Source organism: Anopheles maculipalpis, chromosome 3RL, assembly GCF_943734695.1.
Source record: "Anopheles maculipalpis chromosome 3RL, idAnoMacuDA_375_x, whole genome shotgun sequence".
Taxonomy (NCBI): domain Eukaryota; kingdom Metazoa; phylum Arthropoda; class Insecta; order Diptera; family Culicidae; genus Anopheles; species Anopheles maculipalpis.
The window spans coordinates 89,688,237-89,709,631 of NC_064872.1; the positions used below are offsets into that span (position 1 = coordinate 89,688,237).

Below are 21,395 nucleotides of genomic sequence, written 5' to 3' on the forward strand. Positions count from 1 at the left end.
TTATTCTCATATTGGCCTTTTTTCCTTTCGAACCCGTTACATATGATATTACAAAAAAAAAAAACGCTCATTGTTTTATAATCTTGGTTACTTACAGCACCAAAATTAAAATATATTTATCAACTCAAGAGACATAGCAGTACAGCCTGGCCGTCCCTTATAAATAAAAAAAAAGAACTCAAGAGACATAAAAAAACCGCTTGCTTTTCCTCTTACATAAACATGTCATCGTACCCTGGCGGAGGAAGATGATCCGGGTTCGGGAATTGATTGATACGATTGTTCGGTCCCATCGGATCAATACGCGGTCGGGGTAGAAAATTGGGTCTACAAAAAAAAGGAAGAAATCTCCGATAAATATCTTTTTTTTATTTTGTAATGACGGCCAGGCCGTATTTCTACTCCGATAAGTATCTAAAGGTAGTAAATTTTTCAAAGAAATTCCCACCTTCCGGGACGTAGCGGATCCATCAGCATACCACCACCAAGACCTCCCAACGGATCGCGATCAGCACTACCGACTCCGTACACTGGAAACTGCAGTCTGCTGCCTAGTTCACTGCGCACTGGATTATTGCCGGGATTACGAATAAATCTGTTTAGCCATGATGGATCAATCGGTGGTGCGCTAGAAGTTTTCGGTTGTTCACTTTGTATCGGTTTCAGAAGTTCGTTATCCAGCCGGTCAATTTGCTCATCGATTTTGTCAATTAGATCCTTCATTTTACTGCCCCGGATCGATTGAACGGCAGTGTCCAGATTGAAGACAACGATCGAAACACGCAGATTCTTCGCGTGCAGCAGATTAATAATCATCTTTCCATTTGAAAGTGTGCCGTGCAGGTTGTACAGCTCATCGTTGATCGTGTAGCGCAGTGCGTAAGATGCACTGTTTGCGTTCCAACCTTCCGGCAACAGTTCGCTTTGCTCAACACTGCTATTAAGTGATTTCTATGGAAGAGGCAAAAGGAAAAGGGAATGAGTCAAGCACACAAAATGGACGATCTTTAAGCGTTGGTACACACATCATCACCAACACCAACGTTGCGAAATCCATTCTTCATCAAGTACCAATGCACAAAAAGCACCATCAGATCGGATTTTGTGTTCACATTATTCTGCTCCAACTTCCACAGCATCTCCATGCCAAAGTGATCTGCAGCTTTCGCTGGCTGGGCCTGCATTTTTCTAGACGTTTATTTTCACGGTAAATTTGATGAAATCGTGTGGGTAATGAATTATATCCTAACACCAGAGTATAGCGTTTCCAGAACAATAAAAGCTATGCTATATCATCCAAATAGAAGCTACTTTGTTTTGATTGACTAGAACTGTCAAGTGAATGGCTCGCCTGACTACACGTTACACACGTCTGACTACACAGTTAACGCCTGGCTACACGTGTAGCCAAGCATGAAGATTCATATTGGCGATTAATTTCAATATATTACACGTCTAGGCACACTGCCGTAATGCCTGTAGGAGCTAAATCAATGCTCGAATTTAAGCGAATATTTCTTAACACTTAGTTTAAGCCCCTAAACCAAGCACATTGAAATATTCTTCGATATTTTAACAACCAATATAATACCATTTTCTATCAACTTAATTGATATGGATATATATTATAGGATTTTCTGATTTTTTTTTTTTTGCCGAACGACTGCATTAGCCTGTCGAAAACTGGCGCAGTTACCCTAGTTTAATCACAGTTTTCTCATGTTTCACTCATTTGGAAAGGAAAAAAATCAGCAACCTTTCAAAGAGCGACTCTAAACACCACCCTGCGAGGGCATTGATATTTGACGCCTGTTTACACTTGGGCTGTTTACTTTTTGCGGCTGTTATTGAAACGAATGTCGTTTCTTGGTTTGCGTCGATGTGTTTAGTTTTTGGTTTGCCGTTTACGTTTCTCTAGTGCGTACTTTATGTTCGCCGCGCGAAGTGGCAGTCAGTGCATTTTTACGTTCTATTCGCATTTAGTGTAGTTTTCGTGATATACAGAAGCGGCACGATGGAGCTGCCTCCATTGTCGATTGAAGCCAAACGGTTGTTGGTGTTGAAAACAATCCTACACGACCCGGCGGCGGCTGATCTACGGCTTTCGCTGTTCGTTTCGGCTGCCCGATCCTTCCGGTACGATTCCTGTCTACAGCCATTTCCACCAGATTTCATGCAAAACAATGAGAAATGTATTGATCAGCTGGTAAGTGTTGGCGCGGGTGTGTACGTGTATGAGTATCCATAATACACGTAATCGAACAGGCTTATCTGATACAAAGTTGTTCTCTTTACGGACCACTCCATGAACACCACGTCAGTGTCAAGTGCTTGATACTGTACCGTCGGTAGCGGATCTTCCAGCAGGGCTTCACACGCTCGGCGAACAGACGATAGGTCTGTTGCACTGGATCCTTTGTCGACAGGCCCGTCCTGCACTGCGTACCGTACCGAAGCCCCAGTTCGATGAAGTACTCAGCAAATGTCCCTGCTACGCCAAATATGCCGTGCCTAACCACATCTTCGAAGTGCTATACCGGGAAAATAATTCCAGTGAACGAGCATTTCAGGATCATGCGACAGAATATCGAACGCGACATGCATTTCACGGCAGTAGACTATTCAACTTCCACTCCATACTGCACTACGGTCTGCAGCAACACCTTAACAAAGTATCCCTGTTCGGTGAGGGCATCTATCTGTCCGCGGAGCTGCAGGTGAGCCAAATGTTTTCGCCGAATGGCTCCGGTTGGAACAAATCCATCCTGGGGACACAATTGGCCTGCATTGCGCTCTGTGAGTACGTCGACAATCCGAACTATGTCAAAAGTCAAGGTAATAGTGCATCCCCGCAAAAGGATTCAGATTGAAGTCATAGCCATTTTTATCGCTTTTAGAAGATACACCACCCTCGGCTGACGATGGAAGGACACCCGCCACAGGCACCAACGACGGTTCATCAATCATGACCGCCTCGCTGACTGGCAACGGAAGCATCCCGGAACGTTATATTCTAGTAAAGAACAACGAACTGGTGCAAATACGCTATTTGCTACTGTATGGAACCACCAAAGATAACAACACCACTGCCGTACCGGGCGGACCACAGTCGACGGCAGACGCCTTGTACGCGCTACCGGCCAGACCGCCCCCGTACCAGTTGCGCCATCCACCGAGTCGATTCATTCAGTGGATCGCCAACAACAAAGGTTTCGTGCTGATCGGTGGATACGTTGGGTTGCTCCTGATTGTCGGGTTTATCAACAGTCGAAATGCACATTTCGTGAAGGAAATGTTTCTGCAGAAGCTAAACCATGTGTACAATGCGGTGCTAGGCTATCGTGGTAAAGAGTAGCAGAAACTACCGGAAGCTAACTGCTTTAGAACTGCCTCAGCGTCTGCCTTCAATAAGGAGAGTCTCCACGATCGGATCCTGACTACAATGTATTTACGCGTGCGTTGAATGCGCGTTTGTCTCTTCTTGTTGCCTGTCTGTGTTAGTTTCATTAGTTTCCATGTGTATGAATTGTTTGTAATCTGGCGGGAAGGCTTTGGGAGTAAAAGTACACAGGTGATAAAAATTATTAGATTTCCAACTCCAACACAGAGATAGAAATCAGAGAGTTCGCGGTGCAAGGGAAGCTAAGTTTTTAAATTGGTAATAAACGGTACACACCATGCAAATGTACATGAATCCGTATTCATTAACATTTCTTATTAATGACGAGCGGTTCATCAACGACCAGTTAAACCGGATGATCCCAATTCCATATTGCACCTGCGCGATGTTTTTCCGCCTATATACGCGATGTTCTTTTCTTTCATGCTTGTTTCCATGCTTTAGATTTGTAATAGACCAAATCATTATACATAATTCGATTTTCAATCATTTTTTATACTATATTTATGAATCAAATTTAGAAAACAAAAATAAAACGCATTTTTGTTTCACTAGAAACGTTCGATTCCGACGGCACTGAACAGTGCCAGTAAAGCATTCAAAGAGCTTTTCCTCGGTTGCATGGAAACGGTGCTTAAGTTTGTGACAGCTCCACAAGCCCGAAAGCTGCAACCTGTTTCGCGAAAGAGCCAAAAACACCGAGAGCTTCTTCTGTATGTTGCCTTTCTTCGTACGGAACGGTCGTGTTTGTGGGACTGTTTCCACATAGCTTGCACAGCAAAGTAGGCTTTGATTGTTTGAAGACGCTACTGCGGTAAGCAAGAGTTCGGTTGGCCTTGAATAAAAAAAGGCTTTAGAAAGTGTTAGTACTAGCGATCGGTTGTGCAAAAAGACGCGAGTTGACCGTTTTATGAATGAATCCGGTGTCCAAGTGTTGGTAAAGTGCCACCAATTCCATCCAAATGGTGCGAAAAGTTCATAAGAAGACGCAGTTCCAGATGCAGATGTTTTGCTTAAGCTGGTTCGTTCTAATAACAGTGAAATAAAGCTCGTCAAAAGTGTCTTGCTAATCGGGCAAAATTATGGATTTATTGTTTATGTTCAACAGACCAGACAGTCAAACACAGTACCATGACCCCCATGTTTGATTGTTTACTTCCTGCAAAGTATCGAGCATCTTGCATCCGGATAATAGGAACACTTAGTTGACAGTATGGGAAGCTGTGGTGGCCCCCCATAGCAATACGCACACAAACAAACGGAGCTTTTCACCATACCATACGGTAGAAAAGCGCGCCCTAATAAAATATTTTCCTCATTTTTGAAGCTATTTTGGAAGCTTGGATTCTAAATTTACACTCTTTTGCACCATGCGCCACGAAACAATGATGGTACATTGAAAAAAAACATCGGCAAGAGAAGATTTTCTTTCTCGCTTCTACTCAGGGAAAGTAGAAAGTACAGACACACCAACCCGTACCAAGAAAATGTTTGTTGATTTTGGGTTTTTTTATTAACAATACAAATTATTCCTTCTGAATAGAATGTGGTTCTTATCTATGACGGGTCAAGCCTGATAGTAAATCCTACTCTTTTGGTTCCTTCGCCTCTTCAAGGTTACCTCACAGTGACCTAGCTTTGAGAAGTATAGAAGTGTGCGAAGAGATGCACCATCACTAGGGGGTTAATCTCACCCCTTACCTAAGAAAAAGGTGCCCAAACACGTGTAGTGTGTTGCATGTGTGTAATAACACCCGTTCCTCAAAGCCTGCTGGTTTCTCATTCCGATCTTCCTACCAGCTGGGACTAGTCACACCATCATCGTGTGATCAGTTTTTAATGTGCAACAATCGGTGCTGTGTGTGAAGTGTGTATAGTGTAAAAAAAGTGAAGGAAAAAAATGCATTACCCACAATCGTTACGGTTCGGCCGCTTCCATATGGCAGCAGAAACAGCATCCAACAGCAGAGAAAAAGCCATCCTCAGCGCTTGCAGTAAAAGCAGCAGAAACAGTAACCGAAGCTGCACACGTCTACAGTATTCGTCAATGTGTTGGTTGGTGGCAGTTTGGGCGCTTTTAGTGGCTCTTGGCTGCTTACCACCCTCGGTTTGCGGGCTTCCCGAGGGTGGTGGGAACTATCCGGTCGGCAAGTTCCCGTTCCTGATGCCGAAGGTTGTCCCTTACAAGGTAAGCAATATATGCCTGGCTACACTAATTTCTTGAGAAGATTGTTTCTAGGCGGAAGGGTCTGATCGAAGGAAAAAAGTTGGGAAAGAAAGAAATGCGGACAAAAACCCCCTTATATGGAAGAGATTGCTAGGGGAATTGTTTCCCCCAAAGTAGAGAAGTCTTTAACCGTTTAGCAAAGGCAGCCAAAAAAAGATTGTTCTGGAAAGTGGCACACACTAACCATATGGTAGAGTAACGAAGGCGTCTGATAAGATGCGACCTACGCGCAATTTCACTTAATGTGGCTGCTTGTGTGTGGCTCAGGGTCAAATAGGCACTGAGTGAGAGTTTGATAATGCTTTTTTTTTATTAATAATTCCTTACGGAATGTGTCTTTCCGACTTGTTGTGTGTTAATATTTGCTCTTTTATAGACAGAACCTAACACAGATTAGAAAATATTAAGGTCAAACTTCCGTTTTAGTAACTCTACTTCGATAACGAAAACTAAACCACTATCGATCAGAAGCTACACGATTCAGCACTTGAAATTTTCTTATCAAAATCGTGTCGAAAGCGAATTGTTTCTGTAGAAAACAAAAGCTGTACAAACAAGCCACAGCCGCACCAGACCTCTGGATTGCTCTGAATGTGCGTTTGTGACTCGAAAGTAAGCGAAAAATCCCCTCTTTCGATTCGCGTCCACACACGTGGCAGTATGTTCGATGTTACGCTAATCTAGAACTTTGATCGATCGCCCTTCACTTGGCTTTAAGTTCGGTACACACAGCGGAGACCACGGTGTTGAGCGTGTGGAGTTATTACTTCATCGGTAGATCACCTTGATGGGTGAGAAGTACAGAGAGTTTTTGTTGGAATTCAAAGCTAAACATAAACAAAAATCATTGATAAGACTGAACTAATCTAATGATGTCTATGACAATGCATTACATCTAATTTCTGGATGAATTAACGCAAACTTTTCAATGCATTTTAGCGAATGAATAATGAAACGGCTCAAGAGTTGTGGTCAACTTTCTCGTTGATCAAACCAAACCCGTTTTTATGCACGTCTTGTTGGCGTTGCACCGATCCCATTCAACGGAACCCGTTCAACCGGAGTAGAAAGCCACTAAGAATGTCGTTTGGGTGTGTGTGTGTGTGTGTGATTCATGCACCGAAGAACATACAAAATCAGAACCTTCTTCATCTCTCAAGCTCGAGTGACAACAACCGGTCAAGACGCGACCCCGTGTTTGTACAGATGATTATCATTTCCCCCGGTTCTCCAGTTCTCCAGGGGCTTTCAACGATGCTTTTCTTCCGGTGAGAAATGGGCAAAGCACACGTCGGTGGAAATACGTGACACAACACAACAGAAACGCTAGTAAGATGGACTGGTTACATGTTCTGTTCGTAGAATATTGGGACGCCCCTCAAGAAGGAAACACTCGTCTAAATTGATGTATCAGCTACTTTCCTCAAGCGTCCGCTTAGTCGTAGAACTGTCCAATTAGGATGGAGGTGTTAAATATCGCCACCACCAGTACGTCTGAAGTAGTTCCATGTGCTTTCTTCGACATCTTATGGCGAACGAAATTGGAAAACGATTTTCAATCGACGAGCTGGAAAGAGAGTGTCGTACAAGCATTATTAATGTTCTCTGGGCGTGATTTAATTAAGCCTGTGTGTGTGGCCATCGTCTCCACAGTTTCAATTTTGCTATCTGTTGCCGCGGCCGCACTGGTCCAGAACCAATCAATTAGGGCCGCTTGCTAACCTCAATCAGTTAAAGTGTGTTTTTGCTTGTTTAATTGAATGTAATGGTTTTTCGATTTCCCTGCCACCATTATCTTGGTGCGATTCTTTCGATCAATAGAATAAACATTAACATTATTAGCCTAGACCCGCTGGGTTCCATCTTGATAAGGTCACAGAAAATATGAGACTAAAATGAATGTTTCTATTACCTTCCCAGACAGGGGGAATGAATATTTTTTTAGACATTTTCTTTATGAAAGAACAACTTTGCTGGTATAAATTTATTAAGTCGCTTTTCCCTGATGCTACATTAAGTACTCCTTCTTCTTGTCACAATGAAGCTAGCTAGTGCCCAAGAAGATGAATAGAAACATGTCTGTGCTCGTCGAAGAAAAAAGCTACAAGTTGGACAAGACTTTTACATCGTGCGAGAAGACCTTGAAGGAAAGAGGTTAAAATTTGTTCAAAGTTTGCGTACAGAAAAGCATCTTTATTTTACGCTTCTCGTGTTCTGGTTCGTCTTCCATTTTAAAAGCGAGAACTTTTCAACTAACTCGAAGGAAAAAGAGAGGTTGTCATGCTGCATGCTTACAATTTTTTCCACTTCGATTTTCCATTTGGGCGTTCTGTTCCAATGTTATTAAGAAGGATCGACTGAAGGGAGGGTACCCTGCGATCGATGAGCGGATTTTCGGATGCTTCAATCATTGCTAATAGACAATCTCTTGTGTTGCTCGTTCGCTTCAATTCGATTTAATAAAGAAAAAAGCTTTTACAATTACAACCACGAACAATTAGAGTTCGATAAAGGCCTGTTTTGTCTATTTTATATCAAAAATTAATCTCATCGAAAGGTAGCTGCACTGAACGCAGACCAAACGATGCACAAGAAAGAGAAGTACCGGCTCTTTTAGACATGTCGCTTGGCTGTGGGTTTTCTGGCTGTTGTCGGAAAAATGGTGGGAGAAATTTAAATTGTTGATACTATTTTTAGATGCTCCATCCGCCCACCAGTTTGATGCAAACTTTTCATTTTGGTATGGCAACAATCGGGTGCTTTGGTGCTTGTCTTCTGACGCATGTACAATGAAAATGTTTGCACAAGTGCATGTAGGTGTGCTGTGGGAAAGCTTCTTCTCCTACCTGGCACTTTTGGCTCACAATTATGCTTTCCTTCGTCGTTTTTTGCTCAATACCGTTGGAATGGAAAATTTTTACCAAATAAATGTCATACTCCGGGTGTAAGTGTTTGTTTTTTTTCATGTGTAAAAAGCTTTTTTATAATTTTCATCTTAAACGAAATTTGTTGAAAGCTTACTATTCTTATTTACAAAAAAAAAGCGATAAGTTTGTATTAATTCTTCCTCAGAGTTTGATACAAAGCACACAACCGTTTTGAGTGGTATGAATGAATCCATACGCAGGGCTAAAGTACACTCAAACCACCCACCGGAAACACCGGAACTCATACACATTTTCGTCCTTTAATGCTACGGTCGGTAAACAATGGAATATCCCCTCCCGCACCCCATCGAAATCCCCGTCCATAGCTTCTTCTCCTCAATTAGTAAAACGCACGTGAACGAACACTCGGGCTCTCACGGGTTTTGGCTCCCAGTCAAGCCAACCAACAAGCAGCGTTCCACAGCGTTGCGTTGTCAGATTTGGATTTTACGGCAGCAGCTGCTCCTTCAGAGCTTCAGTGCCACGAGTCCTTGGTCGATGGAGTTTTTGGGACACAACGCCATCGTACATCATCCGCAACACGCTATGACGTCAGAAACAGAACGAGACCGAACGATCCAACGGAATCACCAAATGCGTACGTGCGTTTTTGTTTCTTGCCGGCATTTTCTTCGCCGTAGTGTCCTCCGGCTTTACGCACGTACAACCAAACCATACAAACTTTGAGGTGGAAAGCGGAAGGAATCGGTCGGTGTTGATTCATACTAACAGCGCCTGGCGACGCTGAAGTGATGACGATAGCGAGAGGGATTACGAGAGGGTGACCAACTGGAAGAAATTGATGATGAAAATAGATCGTGAAAAAAGAAGCAGCAACAAAGTGTTACCATATTGCCCCCAAATTGGCTTGATTTTGGTCGAGAAAAACACCTCCTTAAAGCAGATTGGTGCCCTATTGATTATTGATCACTTTCTTCGTTGGTGGCTGAGGCGTTTTGAGGGTTCTTTATGAGCGTTGTAAGAAAAGATTCGACGAGACACGAGAGCTGTCCATTCCTGAGACGCAAACAAATACTTCATTGCATTATCCTGCCCTGTTTTGCTGTAAAAGAGACACGTATTTATTTAGGGCTTATCAAAATCAATAATATTTTACCATTTCTCGTCACAATTCGAGCTGTTCCGGGCGAACGAGCGAACAGATCCCCGTCTCGAGATCCCTTTTTCCAGCATCATAATTTGGGGGCATTAATTTAACCCTTTTTGTGCAGACATCCAGACTAGGCTGGGGTTCTTGGAGCCGGTTGTTGGGTTGGATGATTAAGTTTAATGATAGAAAATTGGTTCCTTCTGTACATTCTCGATTGTTTGTGGAGCTTTAGAAGGACGAAGCTTCCACGGTGACGTGTTTTGGTTGTTCCACTGAGAAAAACACTTTCGTAATGAGGGTTGATATTTATTGGAAAAGTTTAGCAACACTTTTCTGCTGTTTCTTTCACGATGATGATGATGAATATTTACAATCAAATGTTAGCCTTGTTTCGTTTGACTCACGGACTTGGTGAGAAATCGTTCCCGAAAATCGTAAATGAAGTTGTTAAATTATGCATTTGATAATTTCATGCAATCCGAAATGCGACCATTTATGTGTGACGCTAATGAGCGCACGCCAGTATCCCGCACGTTCACAATTCCGGTGTATCCTCGGTATAGTGTTGTGCACTTTGTGCGATTGGGACGTAACGCCTGTCGCGGACGGAGATGTGTGTAAAGCTTATTACGCTAACAAATTCTAGGAAAATGGATCCGTGTCCGTATTTTTTAACAATTACTTGTGCTGTGAAGACGACATCGCATCCAGCTGAGAGAGCAGCTTGTTGGTATGATGAGGATCAGACGCGCGCGGTGTATGTGCGTGTGTGTTAACAAGATCATGGAAAGGCAATTTAGTCACATGCATGTACAATAGGCGTTTTGTTAGGCAAGTTCCAGTTTTGTCCCGTAATTTGTAAGCTCTTTTGGAAGACGTAGCCGTTAGAGTGGAGCACCGGAATGTTTGCATTTATTGCAGCGATTTAAAACATTATTTTTGTGCTAAAATACTAAAGAAAGCTTCATTGATAACATATGTCTCTTCCACGCTTTCGAGAAAATCAACTTACTGTCGCTCTTACGCTGCTTAATTTATGGAAGCGCCGTTTATCATAATCAAACGCCTAATTGTATGCTTATGCGTTGTTCTATCTGTCGAAATGGCAAGGAATGAAATCCCGACTCCCAAACACGTCCACATCGTACGACGCCAACAAGGAACGAGGCGCCTCCATCCATTAATCCATCAATTTGACACTCGACGTACACCAATTGCCGGCCGGATGAGCCGGCTGATAAAGATCCCGGATCGGATCCAAGCGTGGAAGCAAAGAGAAAGCGTTTACATTAAGATCATCAGCACTTGGTCTTTATGGGTGGGATCTACTTACATGCGACATCGCCTTTCAAAATCTATTACAGCTTCCTCAACCAAGGGCGGACAAGGAAAACAGTACTTTCCCTGTGTAAACCCTTTGGAGTGTGCACTGGAGAAGAAGGAATGAAGCGATATTATTCACTTCTGCGTCGAATTCCGGATGAAAGCAGGGAAATACAGGAAGTTTTGGAAAACACACTTCGGCCTACGCAGTATTTTCCATCTTTCGATGAATCGATGCGTGTAGACGTGTGCTATTTTTGGATCGTTTCTCCTGGTTTTTTGCTGCAACAGAACAAGTCGGTTCGTTCCAGCATAATTCATCGTTCCCCAGTAAAACTGAACAGCAATCCTTACACCGAGGTTTGGCTAATTTTAGACTGGCAGTGCGCTTATAGAGATGCTTTTTTATTTTTTTGGTTTTAGGATGTTTGGTGTTTTTGAGGCTTACCCCCAGGAAGACGACCACCGGTACAAGGAGCTTCTTAGACGAGGTAGCGCTTACCGTATTTTGTACGTGATATGATGAACCTTGTTGCACACGTGTCTAGTCCTTTTTCGAGGAAGAGGAAATACCTGACGATTGGCCTTGTCCGTCCAGGAATTCTATTATTCTTCGCAACACTGGTTGTTTTGTTAGGATGTGAAAATCTATGATAGGAATTGTTCGCGATGGGAACATCTTCCAGGAGCATGAAGGGTCGCGTGAGTCATTGATTTACTTGATCTCGACGATGGACGATAGGTCGACGTGGAAAAAATTCCACGAACATTCACTCTCTCTCTCTCTCTGTCTCTCTGGGGACAATGGTTCTTCGCAATGTTAATAGAATGTTGTACTACGGTCTGTTATCTTGCGCCACACAATTTCATGGCACTTCGATTGATGAGAGTTTATACACAGCGGAGTTCACCACGAGCCAAATGGGCGTACCTGGGCGATGCTCCTTTATCATTTCGCATTCTGGAACATGCTAAGACATTCTTGGTACAGTGGTTTGTTGTACAATGTTTGTAAATAGGACTTCCTCACAAACGAGATTAACTATTTTGCAGAAAACAGCTGTGAGGAGGATGTATTTTAGGAAACTTTATTTAATAAAAAAAGGAGTTCGAGGGATTTTTTCCCCCGACTACACTTGGCAGAAAATATTTATAATTACCGTCATCTGCTATCCTCTTTTTTTTTAAAGCTAGTTTGTCCTCCACTGGTGTATTTGCTTTTTTGGGTTTGAACTTTTTCTTTTATTTCGCTTCAGTTTAATTTTCCTGTGGGCAGATAACGCTAATTATGGAAATTAGTGGAACGACTTCCTTGCGTCTGGGTAGGTATTTTCCCAATCAGAGTCATAAAATGGAGTCACGCTGCGAGTGAGCTGGAGCTTGCCAAAGTTCCTTCAGGTTCACGGAGAGAGGACGACGAAAACAAGGAAATCATCCAGCTGTGTTGTAGCTCGTTGATGGCTCCTGGTCTTGTTTCGGGGGCTGGCTCCCACGCTCCCACGGACGGTAGTTTGAACCGTGCTGTACACTTTTCTGAACCGAGAATGGGTGCCATTTACTTATCCATCGTCCGTAATCACGACTGAAGGTGTTGAAATGAATAATTTAACTAGCGTACGGTAGCGTTTTCCATTCCAGAATGGAAAGCTTGTAATATCTCGGGGAAAGTATCTGTTTCTGCCAACACCATTGCGCTTTATAATACACAGGCTTTAGCTTGTGTGCCATGGCACAACACGTGGTCAACAGAAGGATGACCTTTTCCTATCCAATTTTCTACCCTCCAGTCCGCCGAGGATGTATCGGACGTAATGACATTTCGAATTTAAACCACCTTATCTAACCAAACATTCTCGCCAGACACACACTGCTGGGGCACAACGAAAGAGGACCTCTAGCGTAGGATGCGTCCAAGTACCGAACAACGGCTTATCCTTTCGGTTGGAATGATGGGCTTGAAAAATATGTTTTCCATTCACTTCGATCGAAATCGCATATGGTTGCCGTTCCAGTTCGTTATTTCCTTTAAACATGGACCACGTTTTTGGTTCACAAATTGGATGTCCTTTCCGTATAAAAAAAGGGAAAATCAACAAGTATCCGAAGAATGAATATAGGACGAAGAGCAGGACCTCCAATCAGTTGATACTGGGACGACCAGCACTATGCAAAATTATGGTATCCGCTTATCCCCATTAACCTATACCACCCACTCACCCAATTCACCCACGGTGATGGTTATCACAGCTTGACCTCCAGTATGACCTCGAATAAAAATGAAAAAAAAAGCCGGCCGAAACAGATTGCCACAACGAAGCGGCACGGTACCGGAATAATGTGAGATCGTTAGTAAATGAATGTTCCTTGGATCATCCGGATCCAACGTAGTCAGATTCTCTGGTGTGTGTCCTCCAAAGCACCAAGAAACAGTGCGGAGATTTATTTTCCTGTTGGCTTACTGATTGCTTACCGTAGCAGTTTTCCTTGGTGTGGTGTGTTCCATTATGGGTTCACTTATTCTTGCCATTCTGCATCTCGACGCGACGGATGATTTTCCCAGGATAATGGAAACAGAAGCGCCTGAAACGAGCGTTCTGTGAAACCGAGAACATAGTTGGCAAAACGGGGATGCTCCTCCTTGCCTGGTGTGTAAAGTTCCATCGGGAACGTTCTCGGAGCGGTTCTCGCCCTCGCACCTTGTGCTGTTACTTTCAATTTATTTCGACGAATGAACGTCAATCGTCTGCCATTGCTGCTCGGGGCAGTGAATGTGAATTCAATTTAGGTTTCCCCAAGCGCATATAGTCCGATGCCCCCGCCGGATGATGCGCAGCAGATTATCTGTGCAGAGCAACAGGAGAGTTCATTTGATTAAAAGCATCCATCTTGCGGAATGGTTCCAGGAGTGTAATAAGCTTTGACACAACAAGAGTCTGCCGGTCCGTCCGGGAGATGGATGGATGCTTTTTTATGATCTTTTAATCGTTTCGAGGTCGTTAGCTCATCGAGATGGTTGATATTGGAGAAATAAACAACATTTTTGGATCCCGAGATGGAGAATTTTCATTTTTTAGGAGCTGTTTTAACGGTTTAATGGAGCTGTTTTAAGAGACACAATTACGTGAGTCGTACACGATGTTCAATTAAAGCAATTGACCGGTTGTAAACGATATATGGAAACCCGCCCATTCGCACTGATGCCATTGAGGTATTGAAATCGATTTTCAATTGGCCCTTCAATGAACGGACACTTAGTCGTATCAATGCGTTGAATGCTGAGTGCGTGTTAGTGTCTGAGTTAAACCATCAGATACTATAAAATATTCACACACTCAACATCCCAATACCCGGAACACAAACACAAGGATTCATGGCCGGTAATGAGGCACACATTAACGAAAACTCTTGGCCATAGCGGTACGATTTCTTCCTACGTAATTTACGGAAACAACAACCGGGCCATCGCTTATTTTACTAATGATACACTCAACGAATCAATCCCAACTTTTCCGGCGCCCGGGAACACCACTTCTCATCGCAAGTTTTAGTGTATTTTCTTTCCACCTGTACCTAATGCCTGTTTGCTTTTCCAGCCCGAACTCTACCTCTGCACGCCGGTCAAGGTGGACTACACGAAGAGCTACTATATCGGTAAGTCCTTGCCTCCTGGTTTTTGGAGAAATGCCTGCTTGAAATGTTCCAATTATCTATATTAATGTCTTGGTCTTGTCCTTTTTTCTGTAAAGTGGGCTTCGAACCGAACGCCACGATGGCCACCGCTCACCATATGCTGCTGTACGGGTGTGGACAGCCCGGTTCCGAATCGGCCGTATGGTATGTTTCTTCCAAAAAACTGATAGTGTGAGTGATAACTGAATTTTAAAAAAATGTTATTTTCTTGTTCTTATAATTTCAACCCATCCCAGGAACTGTGGCGAGATGTCGGGAGGTAGTGAGGATAGTGGCAGTCCCTGTGGTAGTGGAGCTGCGTCCCAGATTATCTACGCGTGGGCCCGTGACGCACCGAAGCTGGAGCTACCGGAAGGCGTTGGATTTAAGGTCGGCAAGGACTCGCCGATTCAGTACATCGTGCTGCAGGTCCACTACGCTCATATCGATAAGTTCAAAGGTAAAGTGTGCTTAATATACGCGTACACAGCCACATATGCAAATCAGGCTGTCTGTTTCGTGGTGTTATTTATTAGAACTTTGTCCCGAGAGAGACAGAGAGACAGTGGGAAGAAACACAATTTCGGCGAACATACACGTTCGTACACGACGAGGGTTACAACAGTTTTGGAGCAACCTGGTGAAAACCTCCCGCCACCCTGGTGCGGTGACGAAAACTTTTGCCGAAAGGTCTCGTTCACGTAGCGGGTTGATGCTTGGAAAATTTATTTGCAAAAACCACCCACATTTATTTGCCGCCGGTCTGGATCCACGTTCGCCCTCGCTTGTAACTGGCGCGACTTGCGGTTAGAAATGAATCAAAATTTTATGACTCTCCGCTGGGATCCACTTTGCTACTTGCTTCTGTACCCGTAGGAAGGTGAGACGTAGTTAATTGAGTTGGTGGGTTTATCCTGCTCCAGCGGTACCATCTAGCTCAGCTACTAAACATGTCCTTTTCTCTTTTTTACGGGGCCGGTACGGTACGGTACTTGTTGTTGGTATGGTTGTTCCTGGTGATAGTGTGTGTTTGTGTGTCGAGAAGGTTTGGTGAGGCAGCCGTTATCGTTTCGAGGAGTGCAGCATAATGCGTATGTAGGTGGCAGGTAATTCCGAGATAAATGCCATTGCAACCCACGCTGCTCTCTTCCCGAGATGTGTATTCAACGGAGCAGACAACAACGGGCACTAACCAACCACCACCAGAGTCCCAAAAGCCCGGTACCGTAACACGTATCAGCAAGAAGGACATACACCACGGTTCCTCGCAATCCTCGAAAAATGAAAACAACCAATCTTCTCGATGGTATGGGTTGTTCGGAAGGTTGGACCAAAAAACGGGATATCCCCCAAAACAGATATACATGCTGATGATGGCTACTCGGTAAACGCTTTAGAAGGTGGTTCCATCAACTTCTTTTTATGCTCTTTGACATTCGCTGGAAAGTTCCACGCAGTTATGCCGCGGGAGTAACAAATTGGTAGATTGGAAAGTTTTGTCATCCTGCGGTGTATCAACCATAACTCCGAGATATTTGCTCGGAGTCTCTCGGGGAAGTGAGTGTTGGCGGGGAAGAAATTAATCGTTTAGTCGTTTGCTCCGTAGTAACTGCCATTCCAGGAATCGTTTTCAAAAATTCCAACCGGAAAAGAAGAAAAACCATTTCTTCCATCCGGCCGGAAGGTGGATTCGGGCTTTCAGCACTCTCGACGATTCATATTTTATTTCACTCCGCGCACACACACACAGTGTTATCGTCCGTTTGTGAGATACTGCGCTATTGAATTCTACTCACGAACCTCCGGAAAGCAAGTGTTGATGACGTGCTCTGCTGGTTTCGTCGATTGTGTTTATCGCCACGCCACGAAACCCGTCACACAGCTACGACACCTGTTGAAGCGTCCTGTGCAGGAAAAAGCAGTAAAATTGTTTCCCCCGTTCCCTGCGTTTTTTTCAGGTCAAATTTTCATACCAAAAATACTCCCGCGAAGACACGTCACATAACGAATGGAAAATGTTAAGTAAACCTCCACCGCCACGCCACGTACTGCTGTGTGTCATCAAGAAGTATTGAGGATAACGTTTCGTTCAAAGCGTTCTTGCACGCAAGATTGGATCACTTTTTGGCGATGTGATTTTGGTATTATTGGAACGGAACTTCGTTATATATATTTCTCAAAATCCTCGCCGCCGATGCTACCGATCGTTAGGAGGAAGAGCTATCAACGGGCGTTATACTTTAATTGCTGTTAATGGCGAAACGCTAAGCTTTTATGGTAGCGGCACTTGCCTTGCACGGTACATGAAGCTGTTCCAATATTGTTGTCTTAAATACTGCCACGAGCCATGGCCTGTTGTTGTTTGCGCCAAGTGTAACCAGATACCAGTGGGCTGTGGTATTTCTTGTGCCGTTTCCTCGAACCATTTGATAATCTTCCCTCGGCAGGTCTGCTCGTGTCGTTCGGACGACAAACAGGCTTTCGTCCTGTACTGGAGAAAATTACCGAAGGAAGAGTTGACTCGCTATTGACACCTTTTGAAGAAAGGAAGGCAAAAGTCAAGCAAATCGCCTCGAGGTATACGGATGCTGGTGTGGCTCTCGCATTAAGATACTACAGTGAATGTGGAGATGAAAAGCTATTTGCATCTTTCAGGAGCTGTAGTACATTTAATCTACTTCGATTTTGAGCTTAACATACAATCGATAGTGATGGAAAACAGAGACTGATGGTGAGACTACATAGTAAGCAAAATTTAAACCCTCTCAAATCACAGCATCGTCTCGAGATGGGTCGTCTCCTTCTTCGGGCAGCATTTTACGGTCGAAAACATAAATTTATCGGCCTGATAATTCAACAGAAACCCATTCCAAGGTGCTGGATAAGTTGACTTAGACCTTGACTACACTACTCCTCCGTTGTGAGACTATGTGCAAAGAATCCCTTCCGAAGGATCCGTTGAAAAGCCGCTACCAGACTTGACATCCTTGCCCGGTTGCTGCTGGTTGGAATGTGCCACCGGCTACAACCTTCGGGGAGGGAGAAATGATTTGATAAATCATTCATGAGGTGCGTTCCAAAGAACACTTGGATATGGACCGTTTCTTGGCACCGCTCGGAAGGATGCGAAGATGGAAAACGAAACCTGCCTTTGTGTTTCGCACAGTTATTTGAAGGCTAGCAGACCATAAAAAGCGGCGCGCTTTGGTGTAGTACTTTGTTTACGGCGTGTCAAACTCTAGATGTTCCTGTGGTTCCTTTTTTTTAATTATGATCCGTTATACAACACAGCTGCTAGAGTTTCGTTTACTTTGGACGAACAATCCTCGTCTCACCGTTGTTGTTACACTGTCACATGCAACATTGTGCAGCACACAAACTCACTCTATCGGAAGTACGATGGTATTGACACCTCGATGTACAGAGCTGCCAGATACGCAAAATCGCTCGATCGTAAATAATGCAATTGAATTTTGTGGTACGATAAAGTCGAACGAAAGCTGTGGTCCGGAATTTGTTGCTTAGTCAACTCTCTTGGGGGATGACTTCAAGGTTTCGGATGCGGTGGGGACTCGTACGTGTCTTGCTCCAATGCGAAAAGAAAGCTGACCTTGTAATCTGTTGCACTTCAGTAACAGAGCTTCTAATTCTTTGGGCTGCAAATTGGTGCGGTACAGATTTATAAATCCCTCGTCCAATTAGTTTGTGAGTTTTATTAATTTACATTTTAATCTTCTCCCAGTCAGTGGTGAGTTTTTACGCAGTTGTCTCGCTCGGAATAAGCTTAATTAACGTTTATCTTCTCGTCATTTCTCTCTCTCTCTCTCTCTCTCTCTCTCTCTCTCTCTTTCTTGCATTCATTGTATGCTCCACCAGACGGAACCACATCCGATGACTCCGGCATTTTCATCCACTACACGACGAAACCACTGTCGAAGCAGGCCGGCGTAATACTGCTCGGTACGGCCGGCTACATTCCACCAATGGCGACCGAACATATGGAAACGCTCTGCGACATCCAAGAGGACAAGGTGATCTATCCGTTCGCGTACCGTACGCATACGCACAGTTTGGGCCGAGTGGTTTCGGGCTATCGGATTCGGAAGGACGAAAGTGGAGCTGACCAGTGGACATTGCTCGGCAAGCGTGATCCATTGACGCCACAGATGTTCTATCCGGTGGAAAGTCGTGATCCGATTCGAAAGAATGACCGTCTCGCTGCACGCTGCACCATGGAAAGCAATCGGACGCGCATCACGAGAATTGGGTAAAGAAGACAGCGCGGAGCAGGTAAAAAAGGCTTAGCTTAATTACTGTATTACCCACACCATCTGTATATTTGTAGGGCGACCAATGAGGATGAAATGTGCAACTTCTATCTGATGTACTACGTAGAGAACGATGAGCCACTGCATATGAAGTATTGTTTCAGCAACGGCCCGCCACTGTTCCGCTGGAGTAATCGTGAAACGGAATTAAATCACATTCCCGATTACGATGCCAGCCATCTGTAGAGTGAGCACTGCGGTCACCCGCATTGTAAAGGATCGTAAAGGATGCCGATAACAATAATTGACCGCCGAACGCACACCCCCATCCACCATCATGTCGGTGTCGGTTGGAATGCGTTGGGAAAGCTGGAACAGAGCATTAGCCTCCTTCCTCGAAAGAGGCTCAATTCTATAGTGGTGCGCTGTTGTTGCTGCTGAAATTCAACACACCTTCACTTACTTCCCTGCTCCCCGATTGTCTATCTCTCCCTCCTCTTCATCCGCACTTACAGTAGGCAGACACAAGTACAACTCCACGCACACGTATTTTACAGTCTAATCGATAGGTGAGGAACTATTCGAGCGGGCTATTTCTAGGACGAGAGACCACTTCAAAAGTACGAATTTTCATATCACAACAATTTTAATGGACGAGCAAATTGGTTGAGCAGTTTGCGAAAAAGGCATGCATAAATAACCCATTATCCTCCTATCAATTATCGAAACTCTCCATCCCCTTTTTCCCGACTCTACTCTGTCTACTTCCTTCTATGAAATAGCGAAACCCTTGTATTTTATTCATCATTTCATATGGATAGTGTTTGATTCGGTGTAGAGAAAAAAAAATCAAAGGATGGGAAGCTTTCATTCTAGTCACATGGGAGTTTTGTTTTGTTCGGCCACTTTTACTTTGTGTAGAGTTTTAGGTTTGTGCTGTGTTGTCCCCCCAAAAAGGTAATAGGAAGATTGACAGAGAGACTTTAATATGGAATCGATGGTACAAGAATGGAAAATCGGAATGTTACTTAAGCGCGACCGAACGCAACAGATAGTATATTTTTCAATCGTTCTATACAATAGAAGGCTGCTAAATGTTACGCGTGGTGGTGGTGGTTTGCTAGTTGCTGGTGCTTGCTACCTTAAAGGTGGACATCAGAGAGTGAATGTTTTGTTTGATGGAATGAATGATGAAAAAAAATTAGCTGAGAGAATAGAGAAAGATTTATCTAAAGATCAGAATCTGTCTGGGCAATGCAAAGCAACTGTCCTCTGATTCTGATGAGTGTTGGTAGTATAAAATATATATACAGGCGAACTTCTTGACTGATTTCAGTTGCTAATTGAGTTATTTTGGCAGAAAACAACAAGGAATACCGTTGAATCCTCTGAGGACGATGGAAGAATTATTTTTGCATTTATCCAGCAGTTTCAATGTACCCTGCTTGCTTGTTACAGTTCATCTTTAAGCCGGCTTAATCCTCTGATCTGTAAACTTTTCAAACAAGCATTTTATGACATTTTACGCATTTTACCTACGGAAAAGAAAAAGATTGCAGGCAACGGGAAGCGCTTTATTTTACGCTTTTAATTTACCTACCATACAGCATATGCAAACAAAAAACGGGATGATTATATGAAGTTGTTTGTATTGTAGATAACAGTAACATTAGCAAACAATGTGTAAGGACTATAAATTGAAGTAGAGAGCTCCCGCTTAAGAAAAGCGGCTCCATATTTAAAACCGGCTTAAACATACAAGAAAACTTTATCCTCAAAGTACGATGAATAAGTCTGGTTGCGAGTATGGAGAAAGGATGGAATCAAGTCAAGTATCGTCGTACTGCTGCCAGTAGTACCTCAGGCACGATATACGGGCAGGCAAATCATGAAACAGAAAGACTTTCTTAAATGCAAATTGTTACGATCACAGATACACCCATACTAATACAGTTTCACGCACACAAACAGAAGCACTTCCCATGATCGATTGAGAGAGCTAGAGAGCGCTCGAAACGCGGCAAATGGTGTACGACCTCTGGTGTTTGATTTGAGTATATTATATGATAATGCAAACCAAACAATAGGACCACCTAAAGAAAACCGTACACACAACAATGGATGAGTGTGTAATAGAACTTGATAGTGAGAAATGTGTAATACACTTGTGTCCACACGTGCAAACAAACATTCCCCAAAACTTTCCCCTCGCACACACACACACACTTACACACGAACACACTTAATTGCGTAGACAGAAAAAGGACATATTATATATACACCCAACCACTAAACAAGGTACCATATATATATACATACATACATAACTAATATATAATTATACATTCGTGTGAGAAGGAACTCCCTATTTTATTGAAGTATGTAGCCGTTGTTGTGTAGAACAAACGTGCTCACAGAAAAAAAGGAATTGGACCGTTGCTGCTTAGCTAAACTCTGTGCAAAACCGTCT

The 21,395-nt window shown here is 43.5% G+C and overlaps 3 protein-coding genes across 3 annotated transcripts; 2 read left to right on the forward strand and 1 right to left on the reverse strand.

Annotated features, from left to right (window-relative positions):
• Positions 1 to 212: 212 nt before the first annotated feature.
• On the reverse strand, positions 213 to 20,388 carry LOC126561169 (proteasome inhibitor PI31 subunit). Its single transcript, XM_050217115.1, has 5 exons — positions 20,382 to 20,388; positions 20,253 to 20,264; positions 1,026 to 1,168; positions 449 to 951; positions 213 to 327 (listed from the first exon to the last, which is right to left on the reverse strand). The coding sequence occupies exons 1-5, from the start codon at positions 20,386 to 20,388 to the stop codon at positions 213 to 215; spliced, it is 780 nt and encodes a 259-aa protein (XP_050073072.1).
• LOC126562438 (protein mono-ADP-ribosyltransferase PARP16-like) lies at positions 1,979 to 3,379 on the forward strand. Its single transcript, XM_050218950.1, has 3 exons — positions 1,979 to 2,206; positions 2,322 to 2,835; positions 2,898 to 3,379. The coding sequence occupies exons 1-3, from the start codon at positions 2,015 to 2,017 to the stop codon at positions 3,353 to 3,355; spliced, it is 1,164 nt and encodes a 387-aa protein (XP_050074907.1). The 5' UTR covers positions 1,979 to 2,014; the 3' UTR covers positions 3,356 to 3,379.
• LOC126562406 (peptidylglycine alpha-hydroxylating monooxygenase) lies at positions 5,301 to 19,171 on the forward strand. Its single transcript, XM_050218915.1, has 6 exons — positions 5,301 to 5,588; positions 14,582 to 14,639; positions 14,735 to 14,822; positions 14,915 to 15,117; positions 18,534 to 18,924; positions 19,003 to 19,171. The coding sequence occupies exons 1-6, from the start codon at positions 5,301 to 5,303 to the stop codon at positions 19,169 to 19,171; spliced, it is 1,197 nt and encodes a 398-aa protein (XP_050074872.1).
• Positions 20,389 to 21,395: the final 1,007 nt, after the last annotated feature.